Below are 16486 nucleotides of genomic sequence, written 5' to 3'. Positions count from 1 at the left end.
GCACTTAGAAGTGGGCAAACCATTCCTCCTCTACCCTCCTCTGAGAGCAGAGCAGCCCACAGACCCACCCGTAAAGCCGCACAAGCATAAAATAATAATACCTCAAAGTTATTATAATTTTATGTTTCTACTTCGCACTGCCTAAAAGCAGTGGGGCGGTGCTCGCCACCACTGACTTTGAATGAAAGCAAGTGGTGGGATCCTGCATCCAGCAGTATATTCACTGAAATAATATCCATATAAAGACAAGAAATGTACTTTTAAATGCTAACAACCAGATGGAAGTTAAGGTAACCACTCAAGGTTGAGCGCATTGCTGATGCCATTGGGGAAAAATGTCTTTCCCTCTAACTTTTTCCCAAGATTAAGTCATTTTCTTGTCAGCTTAAGCTTGGATGATGCACTTAATATTTAAGAGTGTATATCTGCTGCCCAAACCAAAGCTGGAGGTCTGGCCCGGACTGGCCGTTGCGGGCACCGGGCAATCCCCCGGTGGGCCACATGGGTGGGTGCCCGTTTTGGGCCCATGGGGGCCGTTTTTGTTAAAAATCGACCAAAAACCGGCCCTGGCAAAGAGCGCGTCGCACCCCCAACTCCCCCCCCCCCCTCCCAGGGGGGGGAGGCTGACCGAGCACTTTGCCAGGGCCGGTTGTGGTTCCCAGTCCGGCCCTGCTGGAGGTATGGTTGAAGAGAGGTGTTATCCACCCCAATGCTAAGCTTTAAATAGATAAATCACAAAACCTGTACTTTCTCACAAACATATAGAACAGTAATAGAAGGTGAAAAAAACGTCTGTGTGGTTATTGTAGTGAGCCACCCGGCCAATGCATGTGACTCCTTACCCTCCGAATGGGATGCACGCAACCCTGGCAACAGGGCACGACCAAAGGTATAAATAAAGAGTTGCAAGACCGCTCGAGGCTTGGACCATACTAGCTAACTGCAGTGGCATCTTGCATTTTACATGCACATGGGTGGGTGCGTGCATGCAGTCAAGGCGAGTGGCAAACAATAAAAAATAAAGTCACTTACCGAGCCTGCTGCACGTCTGACGTCGTCCTCAGTTACTCCTCTGTCAGCTCTGGGGGCTCCAGCCTCCAGGAAATTCCACTAGCCAATCCTGAAGCTACTCTCACCAGCATGAGAGCAGCACCAAGATTGGCTGGAGCATCCTGACTGGGCGCTCCATCAGGCCCTTTAGGCCTGTGCTTAGTCTCCACCCAGCTATCTAAGACAGCTGTGTGGAGAGCTGCAAAGTGTGCATGTCACTTTGGCTGGCTCAAGAGGGCCGGCCAAACTGACATACATACTTTGGAGGGTTCACCTTGCTCCTCCAGCCCTCTATTCTGTCAATTGGCAGCAGGGAAGGACAAGCCCCATTTATCCCGACTGGAGGCTGCTGCACGCTAAACATGAAGAATAAAATGGCAATTGCCATTTTATTTTTCACATTTAGCACCACTGCAGTGGGTGGGAGGGGGTGGGGGGCGACACCCCTCGCGAAGAAATCGCAACAGGATAGCTGAGAATTGTGACTGAGCTTTGTTTGTGCACCGCATGTCAGGCCTGCTCATACAGCAGAGCGTTCAGCAGTTATTTCTAACTCATAGGAAACTCAGCTCCCATTATTGAACCAAACATTTGAGGAAGCTGTAATATTCCCTTTGACTGCACTGTACTTCTTTTCTGCACCCCTTTTTAGCAAGCCTTTAAAAAATTGGTGCCTGGGGAGAGACTATACCAAGAGCTCTTCCCCAGAGATTTTTTTTGGGGGGTTGGAGCCCTCCAGAGGCAGCCAGGGGAGGTTGTTAATTAGCTGGGTGGGTTGGGTTAAGCGGGTAAGGGCAACGTTGCAGGTAAGAGTAGTCCGCTTACCTTTTTTCCTGTACTCAGAGGATTATCGCCATTCCCTTGCTCCTACCCCTAAATTGTGAGCTCATTAGGCTTGTTTTACAGGTGTGTTGTCAAACCATGTATGTATGCACTCTTTCCCCACTGTCCAGCAGTCACTGACAAGCAAAGGTCATGGGAACCATGAACCCCACTGACGCCATTTTGTTTTTCTTGCGTTTTTAGGCAAAGGCAGCTCGAGCATCTCATCCGACGTGAGTTCAAGTACAGATCACACTCCAACCAAAGCGTTCAAGAATGCAGCTACCAGCGAAGGTACGGTGGGCACGAGGTCTTACCACTGGCCCTGATTTACTTCAGTAGTAACTGTTTGAAAGAGCACCTAAAAGAGGCAATGATTCGGGCTTTCAAGCATTCAAATGACATAGAATCCACTTCTAATTTAGTTTCCAGATTTTGTGGGTTGAAAGAACGTTTTGGTGGAATAGTTTGGCCTCAGTCCGTCGACTGTGCAATTCATTAAGTATATTTCCCTCTAAAATAAACATTTTCAGAGGTGTTTTAATGTGTATTTTGATTGGTATTGCTGTGCTAAGACTCCAGCGCTGGGCCTTCAAATCTCTTACTTCCGAAGACAGTGTCTGGGTGTAATGGAAATATGTTGCTTGAATTATAAATCCTTTTTATGATTCCATATACCTACTCCACCCAGAAGCCTGTGGCGCTGTGATATTATAGAACCCCGCGTAGAGCGCGGCGGAGGGAGTAGCTCGTGAACATATGGACATGCCAAGAGTGGTTTTTGGACAAGACCAATGAAAACATGAACTCAAACTGCAGTTATCGGGTGCTGACATGCCCATTTGGGTGTTGGAACTGTTTGGAAAGAAAGGGGGAGGCCGAAGGATTATATGTAAGCATGTTTTTAGGGTTTCTATTGCAATGAATTTAGCAGATGGGGATAAGGTATTTGCTGTGCTTGCAGGCTTATGTTTGAATGGGACTTTTGAAACCTTTCATACTTGCCGCAATGTAAGGGAAGCGGCCTACATGTACCTGGCCCATCAGTTGGGAGGATGTATTTCAGCTCAGCTACAGGTTATGAACCAAGCTGATGGCCTTTTTCAAGGTTATCTAAATAACTGCTGTGTAAGCGTACTTTCATGACCATTACAATAAACTTGTTACCACATTTAAACACGCATGTACATATACATATGTACTGATAGTTGCCACGTAAAGCAAGACAACGTTTCACTTTTGCAGGGTATAGTGTTTTCTTTATACTTTGAATGGCGCAACCTTTCATTACAGTGTGTACATTTTAACTGCAAGTTTGACACAACAACTGTAAAGAGCGTCTCATGTGCCAGCGGCCTAAAGCTATATGTTTATAAATGTATGCATGACGAGTTGCTTAGCCCATGATGACGTTCAGGGATTTGATTTTGATCATGGACTACAGGATCGAAGGGTGAGTAGAACATTAACCTCACCATGCTTCAGGCAGCGACTATTCACTTTTAATTAACTTTAATCTGACTTTTATCTTATTTATTGCAAGTTGTAGATTGCTTTTAACATGGCAATTTTTTCTCTCACAAGACGATGCTGATTGTAGCCGCATCGCTGCGGCGGCTTTTCCCGCTGTGTGCGGCATTTTTAAAATTACCGCGTTACATGACGAGCTCAGCTCGTCATCAGCACACGGCAGGTAAGCCTGATGACGAGCTGAGTTCGTCATCAGCATCGAAGGGGTTAAAGAGCAAGTTAAGTCTTGTGTTATACTATCTAGTAACATAAAGTCTAACATGAAGTTAACACATGTTGTGATTAGCTAGCAGGCTGGGTGTAAGTGAAGATTGATTTCTTTTTAAAGTCCATCTTGATCCGAGAACTGTTGACTTTGCCCAAATCATACATAGCATTCTAATTTATAGTGGCTTTCAGCCCGCCCTCTTCATCCATTGCTCTGTTATTGCGTCATTTACATTTTTCTTCTGCTTACAACGTCATACAGCAGGGGCAATGAGTCAGCCCTCTTCAGTCATTAGCTAACTTCACTGTGAGTGACAGCACTCTCCCTATTCACAAGAAGCACGCCCACACCCAAAGAAGTTAACACAAGTATTAGGGACTTCTATGACAATAGGTGGCTTTTGACACTCCAAAAATATTTTAGTTTTTTGCTAATTATTTTCTTTTATATTGTTGAGGACCTGCCAGCTTCCCAGACAATGAAACTTTCAAAAACAATACAGCAACAAAAGGCTGGCGCTCCATGCCAGAACTAATGGCTTTGCCAATGCTTGTGAAGTTATTGATTTTGATATGTATTTTGTCTGCTGCACTTTTTAGTAGCCTTCCAGGTAACAAAGAGCTGGTGATACCCTGAATGATCAGGAAGGAAGGCCAAGAAGCGAGTGAATAAAACAATGTGTTTATCAATCGAGTGTTGTCATGTTGTCAGAACAATTTGAGGAACTTCACTTGTGAGAAACAATTCAAATTGCAGATTGTTGATTTGGGTGTTCTTTACAACCAATTGTCATATAAAAGGCCTTTTTGCATAAATTCGGTTTGAAATCTAGATATTGGCTGGAGTTAGCTGGAGTATACAACACAGCCATAGCCTTTGAAACAAAGCCTGCTGCTAGGTTCAGGCAACTGAATCTGAGCGTGGTTTGCTCGTGTTAGAACTCAGTGCAATGGTTTATGGAAAGAGAGTGGTTTAGCTTGGGGTGAAAAGTTTTAATAGGATTTTGGGTTTTAGATTAAATCAAATGTTTTGGTGGGCTTGGAAAAGATCAACTACTTTAAAAGTGATGCTGCAAAACTTACATTGTTAAAGAAAAGTAAGTATCCTGGCAGCATGTTGCTTGTTGATTGTTTTCTTCTTTTTTCTTGGGGTCCTCTTCTTCATTTGTTTTCCTTTCATCTTGTTTGACTTTGTGAAATTGTTTTCCATCGGATTTGCATTGCAGTGTTAATTGATTCATTTCACGTAGTCTTATATGCAATATACTAAGATTGGAACTGTAGAAATAGAATCAATGGGAGCTACTGAACCATTCACCTGAATATGTAGGTCTCTTCCGAACCATGACCTCTTTGTTGCTTTTGTAAACTTTAAGCACATTGAGAACATGTCTTGTATATTGTGCTTTGCAAATGCAGTCAGAAGTGGTAGCAATAGTAGTTTCCTTTTAAAGAATGGAATCGGGGCCGACAAAATGCACCCGGTGATGTCTTGTGTTGGAATTGCAAACAGGCCAAAATGTATTGGGAAATCTATTTGGAATATATAGATTTATGAGCGCCTGCAGTTTTTCCACTGCCAAATGAAATATGCCATAAATGCCTTTGCTTGGATAGTGACTTGTAGAATGTGAACTCTCAAAAACGTGTGTCCTGCAGAGGACAGTTGGATTCTAGCATTTTATTCCCTGTTGCCATCTAAATGTCAGTTATGGAATTACAGGACCTGGGTACTGCACCCTTGTAACAGGCCCAGCTTGGTGTTGCAAGAATGCTTCCAATGGGGATATTGTCTGGCTACTTTGCCATCCCAATTTGTTTGCAGTAGGTTAAATAAGGGCAGATAAAAAAGGCAAGTTTTTTTTAGCATGGGAGTGAATTGGGGGTCGGTCCCTTTTACTAACTTCTACTGACCGCTTTAACTGTTTGCAAGTCCCCATGCAATCAATCCTCAAACACAGTCCAATAAGGAGTAAAGAGACTGTGAGGTTTTGGCCAGTAACATTCAGTCACTGGAGCACATGTTTTTTGGTGGTTTGTCAGTGCTAGGATGGCCTGTCCATTAATGAATGGTCACATTGCCATTTTGTGTCCCATTAGATTTCGGTGATATATTATCAAGTAGTCCTTTCTCGAAGACTGGGGATACGCCATGATCTGCAGCTTATTATTCACAGTTAGTGTACGCTCACTGAGGTGTTTACTTTGCTGACACAATTTGTGAGAACTGGTTTATGTCTATTTTGTGTGAGAAGTGCTGCTGTTTGAATGCCTTGGCCTGTCATAAAGACACAGTGCCTCTCACTAATTACCTCTGCATGCTCATTTGTTTTACTTTGCTGTTACCATAATATGTTGGAATTTACAACTTTTTTCACAAAGTAAACACAGTTACATAATTAGGCTTTCTTAAAAATGCAATCAAAATACTGTCCCCTTGTCAAAATTATCTACTTTGCAATACTTGCTGTTAATGTCTTGAATTGTGCCATTTACAATGCAACTTCAACCTCTGACTGCTTTTCATAAAACTCTTCTTTGGTGGTATAGATTACCTCTGCTAATGCAGTTTGCTCAGTAAGGGGACTCTAATCCCATCTTCCATATTATTGTACTTTAAGATGTGCTTCATTATTAGAGGTTCTTTGTAGCGCACCTGGTGGCAACATACACGAAGTCACCCAACTATTACTAAACACTTCCTCTAGCATAAAGGCAGACATATCAGCTTTGACAATGCTTTTCATGGGAAGTAACCCAAATAGTAAACATCAATTTACCACATTTTTCTCCTGGAGAATGCTTTTCAAATTTATATTTTTTTAATGCATTTCCTCCCATCAATATCCACAAGCTGGTGTGCATAAATTTGATACATGGTATGTTCTAGCAGGACGTTTACACTAAGGCAGTGCCCATGAGGATTTCCTTAAACAAGGCTTACTAGGTAACAATTTCACAACAATGTGAGAGGTTTTGATCAATAGTTAACATTCAGGCTAGATGCATGATTTTTTAAGGTTACTCCTAAAACCTCCCATCAACTTGTCTTGAGTTACCAAAGATAATGAATGAAAAAATGTTTATTGGGTCGTAACCCTCTCTTCCTTGAATTGTGAAACTTTTCTGCACTGTGTCCATTTGATTCTCTCCTTTCCCTTTCACAAGTGATGCAGTTTTCCCCTGCCAGTCTACTGTTTTGCTAAGTTCTTACAAAAGCAATAATTGTCTGAAAGCAAACAAAAATTGGAAAGTCATCAGTCTTTAGAAGAGAACAATAAATGTACACATGTATATTTCCTGCTGTTCCACCTTCCGTGTGATTCTCTTGGCCGTCTGCAGACTGTCTAAAAATAACTTTTACTGAGAAAAGTCAGTTATTTGTTGTGATTGTATTCACTCAAAATCTGCATAATGTCATGTTTTGACTGAAACTAAGCACTTCATAAATCTTCATTTGAATCAGTGAGGTAAAATAACACTTGGTCGACATTGTGGTGTTCTGTATTAGGCTATATTTCAGAAGATTGTTTTCAATGTTTTTTCTCTTTAAAAAAGCAACTCTGGCGCATATTACCAAGCAATAGCGATAATTATCGCTATTGCATGGTTAGAAACAAAAATTTACTGCTGAGCTGCGGCGATTTTTATCGCAGATAAACCTTGGTATTACCAAGGTTTATCGCAAATGCGATAAAAATCGGCTGCAATGCATGAATATCGCTGAAAAGTCAGCGATATTCATGCATTACCGAGCTAATGCTCTTAGCCATGTTATCCACCTCCCATTGGATAACATGGCTAAGAACTGCTCAGGGCAGGTGTTAGCTTTTGGAGATATTCGCGCTTAGCGCCAATATCTCCATAAGTTGATAATAGGAGATAGCGATGTTAGCGACTGTTTCCAGTCGCTAACATCTTGGCCCGCCCACTTTGCATGTCATTAGTGATAAATATCACTGACATGCAAAGTGGGGCCCAAGATGGTCGCTATCTCCTACTAGCTGTCGCTAACTGGTGTTAGCGACAGCTAGGTAATAGGGAGATAATTTTATCTCCGCTTTCTTGGCTTTTAAAGCCAAAAAAAGCGGAGATAAACTCCCTTGATAATATGCCCCTCTATCTTTATTAAGGCAGGTCTTTTTCATTTTGAAATATGCATCTAATGTTTGTTGAATTAGACCATGTTTGGCTGCACAACAGGGAATTCAGTGTGAAGTTGTGGCAGAGGCGATACCTGGTGGCTGGCCTTTCCATTTCTCTGTTAAGACCCTAAGTAGCCGTGTCAGGGAGAGCCAGGTATATCACTGCTCCATGCCACTTTTGTGTATGGTAGTCTGAGGGCTCGTATAGGAGATTGATGGGTATCCAGCCCCCAAAACAAAATGACCGCTTTTATTAGGCCATGATTAGAAGGAACACTGGTACATTTACCTTACAAGCTCATTTGTTTTACTATCCTGTCATGATAACATATTGAACTTAACTTAGTTTCGCAAAGTAAAGACATTATGCACATCGTTTTTGTTGTTGGTTTAGAAAGAGTAGTTTGCAAGCTGTTTGCTCTTATCACATACAGGCCACTAGGATGAGACACATAATAACCCCTGCCATTGTAACATTCTAAGAAGCATCCTTCGTATATTTGTGGACTGATTGTGAACAATTGTTGAACATTGTGTGTGATTTCAACCTCATATTATAAAAAAACATGTATCAGAGTGTTTACCAGTGGGGTTAAATGTTCTGTCATTTTTGAAGGAATCCAGGGCCAGTTGTAGAAAGGGTTCAATTCGCAAAATTAGTTATTTGTAACTGCACAGTGACCTTTTGGTTTGCACAAAACACAAATTGCGATTCAGTAACATATTACCAAATCACTGTATGGGTTTGCGACTACATACTGAATCGAGATTTGGAGAGGGCGTCTTTGGGATGTCCCTTCCAAATAGTGATTTAGAATAGGATGTATTAACATTTTGCAAAGGGAACCCGGACCATAGACTAGTCTTAAAAAATGTTTGAAAAACTCTTCTTTTTTATTTATGCATCCTGTTTTTTTTTTAGGAAAATGGGCTGTATTTCTTTAAAAAAAAAATGAAAAGATTGTTTTACTCAAAAACAATCATTGACATAGTGGTCTGTTGACCCCAGCAGGCCAGTATCTCTTTGATGACAGTAGTTTGTTGTGGTTCACAATTTGCAACCTATCTCATTAATATTCATGAGGTAGGTCGAATTGCCACCCACTATGGTTCGGCATTTTGCGAACCGATTTATTAGTATGTAGTCCATTCACAAAATACCACACCAGTTGCAAAAATACTAGCCACAAGATGCATCCAGTGTCTTGCCTCTACAGTCTAATCCATTCAATCTTTTGCACATCTTGGTCAATTTAGCACCCTGACTTTCGTTGAACTGGAGCCTATCAAAGGTTTGAACATTGCCAGAAGTTTCATTTTCAAGATGAGCTAACTGCTCCATTACCAGAATACACCAGTGCCCTTACTGGCCGTGTATGAAATATATAGAATTCCTGCTTTACCAGGGCCATGAAATGTTAATTTTTGCATCCATCAGCATTTCCATCAATATGAACCTGTTTTCCCTGGTTATGCTCTTCAAGGGTTGGATCTCCAAACACTAACTGTGTGGCCTCTGGGTTAGTAAAAATTGAGTAGCCCAACATATTTCTTTATCATAGTCGACACCTCATTCTAAAAAAGCTCTTGTTTTGTGGCACAATTATCATAGATGCAGTGCATTTTTCTTTGCTCTGCATACTCTCCAACCAAATCTGTAGCATAAAAGAACATCTTGTTGGCTTTCCACGTTGGCTTTCCATAGAGTGTACTGTTAATTTGTCATTATTTGTTGTGTACTCCCATGTGGTATACCCCAGAGACCAGCACCTTGAAGCTAAAAATATCTCCTTTCCGAACGCATTGCACAATGGAATGTTGTAGATTGAATGATGCTTGTGAAATCATCCCAGCTAATCCTTTGTTTGTGGCATCTAAGTATCTGAGAAGTATTTCTGCATTTACACCCAAACCACCTCTTTAATTTTGCAAGTGCTTATAAAACTTGGTCTTATTTGGACAAAGTGCCATATGAGCAGCCAGCTTAAGTGACTGTGGTGTGTTTAGCCCAGCGGGAGTTCAAATAATTGTCAAGCTTTCAGCCCTACGTCCTTTCTCCAAGGGGTGCAGAGGTTCTGAATGCTATAAACTGGAAAGGGTATTTATCTTTTACTAGCATGGTGGATGTTACTGCAGCAGAAAGCAGTCTCTAATCTCATATAGGAGAAACGTCCTTTCGGACGCCGCCAGAATCACTCTTTACCAACACAGTGCCAGACCAACAATAGAGTGAATGCGGCATTAGCATGCATTCCTTCAGCATGCAAGTCGTAACAATAACTTGCTTTCAAGGGGGCGTATTGGTGGAATGGTGTTGGATTGAAAGTCAAACACCTTCCCTACTGATGTTCAGACTGGAGGTGGAATAGGAAATTAAACTATTCCAACATCCAGCACTCCCCTAAGGCAAGTCATGAAAACGACTTGTATGCTCAACAATACGCCCTAAAGACATGTTCGAACAAAAGACGGCGTTCAGAATGCATGTGTCCTACACACATGCAGAATACCATCATATATTCCTCATATGGTACTCCCACTGTGCCACCCAATGTCTGCCAAGTCTAGGATCCACTGAACCCTATCTAGGCATCCACGAGGAGAAAGAACCCAACATTGAATCTGGGATTCGAACCAAACCAGCATAACTCAGGGTGCACATTACGATCAGTAGGATGCGGGTTTCCTATTTGGAGGGTCTCCAACAGTGTGATGACTTTCCAGCAAACCACTTTTTTCTTTGTCATCTGAAGGTTGTAAGAACCAGAATCCATAGGAGGAGGTTGGGTCTTGGGACCTTCCGCATTAACACATGTGATTGCAATGTGAGGATCATGAGTTTATTTTGGTGTGAAAAATGCCACCTTTAGTTTTTATTATGCAAACTTTGTCTTCAGGATTGTGGGGTTTCCTAGAGTGAGCTCTGTAGGGAAAGTTTTGTCTTGCATCCTTTCACCTCCACCGGGTTAGATATGTGCAGGGTGCCTTTTGTTTCATGGTGTTGTGTGCCAGGCTCTTGGCCTTTGGCACTCTTGAAGTTCTTGGTCTGTATCCTGTCATCAGGGGGCTGTAGAAAGTGTCAATGAAGAATTCATAGTGGGAGGGGCAGATCTGGTGATTGCCGTTTGGGGTTGGTTGTTAAATTTGCTCATACAAAGAGTGAGTAAATGCAGTAGCTGGCTTTTGCCAGACTGTGTCCATTGCCTCAGCATTTAAGGCCCAATATTTTCAAGCAGACAATGCTTTGCACGGAAAATGCACTATTTATTAAATGAAATGAAAAATAGATTTATAAAGAGCTCTAATACCCTGAAGTGTCTAGGCGCTATGAAAAATAGATGTATGCTGTTGTCCTGGGATTTAAAATTCATGCTGATAGTGGGGAGAAATGTTGTGCTCCAAGATAACTGGGGGGTATGAAGCAAATTTACAAAATGGTGTTTGAATGAGACAATCATCTGCGGTGAACTTGGGCAAACAAAGAAGAAAAAGGCAGGCGGCCCTTGAGGTCTCTAGAGAATGGGATTAATATCCACTCTTTAATACCAGCATGACTTCATGCGGCCTGGGGGAATTCATCTGGTTTGGTTTTTAGCGCATTTCAAGGTTTTCCCCAGAGTGAAGATTGATCTGAAGATGTGTATGCACCTGTGTGCACATAGTCTTCTGCCAGCGTTCTGCTGAGCATTTGTCTTGACTGCAGGCGACCGCTGCACATCTCTGACTTACCTTGTTGATTAAAAACATCTCCCTGTGGGGTTAGAGTACATCACAAACAGATTCCAAAATGAACAAACTGCAAATATGGCAAAGTGAAAAAATATATAATCAACTGATTAGCTGATTTGACGAGGTTGCTGATTTGATGTGGTTGATGATGAAGAGCTGAGTATGTGTTCTATTGGCTCTTTCCTTAAGTATCCCTCATCACGTTGATTCAGAAATCTTTCATCCAGGTTGACCTGAAAGTAATTACTTTTTATGTTGAATGAAAAATTACCTGTTTGAAAGCTCTGTGCTAACATAAGGCCAGTAGCACTCAGGTTTTGGCATTGTGGCAAATGGTGTTATATAAAACTCCTGATAAATGCACATTACATTAAAAATTGTAAGGTGTTTTGTCTCTTTTAGGTCTGGGCAAAATGTAAGCTGAATAAAAAAAGTTTTGTATTATGCTAAACTTTTCAAAATTATCCTGGCTCAGCCAGAATAAATCTCACCAAGATATTTATTCTGCTGAAACTATGTTTTTTTCAACATCTTGTGTGACTCTTTCACACAAGGTACGCAGATGCATGAAAAAAGTCATGTGAGGTACTGGAAACCCACATTTTACTCTAAAAGCACAATTTTCCAACATTCTGTGAAACATTTTGAAAAATTGCATGAAAAAAGTATGCAATTTCATCAGTATTATATTTTGTGGTCACTCATGACTACTAGACGAGTGTTAGTGCTACATCAAGAAGGACGAAGACATGCAGTTGATGTATTCAGAAACAGGGGAATGGGGATTGCCTAAGTAAAGTAACCAATATCAACCTGCAAAGAAAAACAACTGAGAAAGGTGACAAGAACAACACATTTGAGGTTGTTGCTGTTCACCACTGAAGCAGATAGTCAGGTCCTCTGTGATTCAGTGGCGTGTTGACTGCCAACGGCCATTTCCAATGTGTCGGTATCTTTCTAAGAATATTAACTGATCAATGGCACAGCGAAAACATATTAATGATGTAGACCCTAGGAAACATGATAATCATTGTCAGAAGTTTCTTTTTACCTCATCGATACATGTTTCTGCTGGGGGAGACTTTTAATCTGTCATTTTTGTCGCAAAGGTCGTGTTACGGTTTCTCTATGCATTGTTTTGTTTGATAGTGTGATACTGGAGAGACCCATCTGACCCAATTTGCTTATTTTTTGCCCCAGTGGCTACTCTATGACTCATGTGATCACTCCTAATTTACCTCTCTGCCTGAGTTCAGTTTCAGCCTCCCATGCTGCACACGCAGCCTGTGATTTTTAATGTTTCATCAGTTGTGTACACACTGTTCCACCCATTACGTGGTTCGAGGTAATAGTGTGGAAAATGCAAGTTTTGGGAATTAAAACAAGTGGGATATCTCATCTCTCAAATGAACATCAAAGAACGCTGCTTCTAGTGAGAACATGCTAATCAACACATCAGTTGTTTTAATATATTTGATGTTGCTTTGTTATTCCTACTTGTTATTCTTGAGTCATACATACTGAAAATGATGTATCTGTCTGGGGCTGATGGTTGCCTGCTTGTTCTCTGCCATAAAAGCATACTGTCAAACTGTCATCTGCGGTTAACTTGATTTTCGAACGTCCTTGCATTAATCTGCTTTTCAAATGCAGGAGAGCGGTCGTTCCATATTTTTCATGGGGGCAGTTGTTTCTTTTGTGCTTACCGTGATCTTTAGAAACTTAATAAAAAGGACTAAAAAGCAAATTACATTTTCAGGACATGAAATCAACTCGAGAGTAATTCAATTTGGTCTGTGAGTAACTTCTGTTCCCTTTGCAACAATTGAAATTGCATTAGTTGCCCCTTCTTAGGTATTCATTATGAGTGGTATCTTCCGTTGGGGCTGGTTACACCATTAACCAGCCCCATCAGAATTATGAGACCTGCAGAAGCTCTGTAGATCTCTTGAATGTCACCTGGAGATTTTGGATGTGAAAAGCAGTGGGTTGAAAGTTCTGCCCAAAATGAGGACTTTTGTGGGGAATCGGACTCAAAATTACTGATTCCACCAGTAATTCCTCATTTCAAAGTGAACCCTGAGGGTCCAGCTTGTAATAGGCTCCCAGAGTTACCAGTACTCCTGATATCCAGGGATAGTAAAATCTGACTCATTGACCACTCACAATGGAGGCCTTAGTCAAAGGTGTTTTCTTTATTTACTACAACATGTTTAACCTCTTGAATGCTCATGACGAGCTGAGCTCGTCATGAGCCACGGCGCACCAGTGCTCATGACGAGCTGAGCTCGTCATGAGCCGTGGAATGCTCACATGCGGGGATAATTCCCCTGCTGTGCTGAGCGTTCCACAGGAACAGGTGTGGCTGTGACGAGCTGAGCTCGTCATGAGCACAGGAGCGCCGTGCCTCATGACGAGCTCAGCTCGTCATGAGCATGTGAGCGCTGTGCGCGCCCCCCTCCCCCCAGCACAGCTGGGGAACATCCCCCGCATCGAAAGGGATAAAAGTGCCAAAGGATAGTGTAGGGATGGAGGAAGGAAAAAGCAGTTAATGTGCCTTACCTGTTGTGATTTCACAGCACATGCTGGTGAGTGGAAATCATTGTTCACCCCTCAATGCAGAAAGAAGGTTGTCCGTTCTCCTACTTCATCAATAAGTCCCTCAGCAGCCCTTTCTTTGTCTATTGAGCACCCATGTTGGACACTGTGAAGTTCTCTAAGTCAAACCTCGAAAGTCACCATTATGAACATCTGGAAGGAAATGTCCAGCATAGACTTAAGGACACCAGAACAATGAGGCTGTAAAACCGTCTCCAATCTGCCCAACAAATATGGAGGCTCCCACCGTTAACTTCAGTATTTTCCAAAACAATAAACGACTTCCGGCCGGGTATGAAGTACACTGGAGGGCTGTATGCTTTGATCAGATTGCTGTTTTAGGGGCAATTCAGTGCATAATTTGTGGAAGTGGTTGCTGGTTCTAAGGACCAGCACTTTTTTGGGAGAAACTCCAGTATGTTATTTTCATTATCAGACTTTAAGCAAGATAGAGAAAGGTGGAAAAGAGAACAAGCATTTACAATGCAATGGTTTTGCCTTTGTTAAAGTTAGAGCTATTGGCATTGCTCTTGACACTCTGAAGCTCCACTCTGAAGCTCCACTCTGAAGCTCCACTCTGAAGCTCCACTCTGAATCTGAACTCTGAAGCTCCACTCTGCACTCTGAAGCTCCACTCTGCACTCTGAAGCTCCACTCTGCACTCTGAAGCTGCACTCTGAAGCTCCACTCTGAAGCTCCACTCTGCACTCTGAAGCTGCACTGTGAAGCTGCACTGTGAAGCTCCACTCTGAAGCTCCACTCTGAAGCTCCACTCTGAAGCTCCACTCTGAAGCTCCACTCTGAAGCTCCACTCTGCACTCTGAATCTGCACTCTGAAGCTCCACTCTGCACTCTGAAGCTCCACTCTGAATCTGCATTCTGAAGCTCCACTCTGCACTCTGAAGCTCCACTCTGAATCTGCACTCTGAAGCTCCACTCTGCACTCTGAAGCTCCACTCTGAATCTGCACTCTGAAGCTCCACTCTGAAGCTCCACTCTGAAGCTCCACTCTGAAGCTCCACTCTGATGCTCCACTCTGAAGCTCCACTCTGAAGCTCCACTCTGAAGCTCCACTCTGCACTCTGAAGCTCCACTCTGAAGCTCCACTCTGCACTCTGAAGCTCCACTCTGAATCTGCACTCTGAAGCTCCACTCTGCACTCTGAAGCTCCACTCTGAATCTGCACTCTGAAGCTCCACTCTGCACTCTGAAGCTCCACTCTGAATCTGCACTCTGAAGCTCCACTCTGCACTCTGAAGCTCCACTCTGAATCTGCACTCTGATGCTCCACTCTGAATCTGCACTCTGAAGCTCCACTCTGCACTCTGAATCTGCACTCTGCAGCTCCACTCTGAATCTGCAGCTCCACTCTGCACTCTGAAGCTCCACTCTGAATCTCCACTCTGAATCTGCACTCTGAATCTCCACTCTGAATCTGCACTCTGAATCTCCACTCTGAATCTGCACTCTGAAGCTCCACTCTGAATCTGCACTCTGAAGCTCCACTCTGCACTCTGAAGCTCCACTCTGAATCTGCACTCTGAAGCTCCACTCTGAATCTGCACTCTGAAGCTCCACTCTGCACTCTGAAGCTCCACTCTGAATCTGCACTCTGAAGCTCCACTCTGCACTCTGAAGCTCCACTCTGAATCTGCACTCTGAATCTGCACTCTGAAGCTCCACTCTGAAGCTCCACTCTGCACTCTGAAGCTCCACTCTGCACTCTGAAGCTCCACTCTGCACTCTGAAGCTCCACTCTGAAGCTCCACTCTGCACTCTGAAGCTCCACTCTGCACTCTGAAGCGCCACTCTGAGGCTCCACTCTGAAGCTCCACTCTGAAGCTCCACTCTGAAGCTCCACTCTGAATCTGCACTCTGAAGCTCCACTCTGAATCTGCAGCTCCACTCTGAATCTGCAGCTCCACTCTGAATCTGCAGCTCCACTCTGCACTCTGAAGCTCCACTCTGAAGCTCCACTCTGAAGCTCCACTCTGAAGCTCCACTCTGAAGCTCCACTCTGAAGCTCCACTCTGCACTCTGAAGCTCCACTCTGAAGCTCCACTCTGAAGCTCCACTCTGAAGCTCCACTCTGAAGCTCCACTCTGCACTCTGAAGCTCCACTCTGCACTCTGAAGCTCCACTCTGCACTCTGAAGCTCCACTCTGAAGCTCCACTCTGCACTCTGAAGCTCCACTCTGCACTCTGAAGCTCCACTCTGCACTCTGAAGCTCCACTCTGAAGCTCCACTCTGAAGCTCCACTCTGAAGCTCCAGTCTGCACTCTGAAGCTCCACTCTGAAGCTCCACTCTGGCTGAACATAACAGTCTGCAGTTTCACACGTTACATTTGTGTTAGCTGCATTACGTCATAATTTATTGTCAAAGGCTGGTTCAAATATGTTCTTT

At 43.0% G+C, this 16486-nt stretch overlaps 1 protein-coding gene across 1 annotated transcript in view; it reads left to right on the top strand.

Annotated features, from left to right (window-relative positions):
• The window catches only part of FBXL7 (F-box and leucine rich repeat protein 7), a 778002-nt gene that overhangs the window by 242643 nt on the left and 518873 nt on the right, over positions 1–16486 (top strand). Inside the window, exon 2 of the mRNA XM_086965543.1 lies at positions 2077–2166. Coding sequence (XP_086821669.1) covers positions 2077–2166 — 90 coding nt within the window. The remainder of the gene's footprint in view (positions 1–2076; positions 2167–16486) is intronic.

Source organism: Lissotriton vulgaris, chromosome 4_1 (genome assembly GCF_964263255.1).
Source record: "Lissotriton vulgaris chromosome 4_1, aLisVul1.2, whole genome shotgun sequence".
NCBI lineage: Eukaryota > Metazoa > Chordata > Amphibia > Caudata > Salamandridae > Lissotriton > Lissotriton vulgaris.
This window is presented reverse-complemented; position numbering and strand designations above follow the sequence as displayed.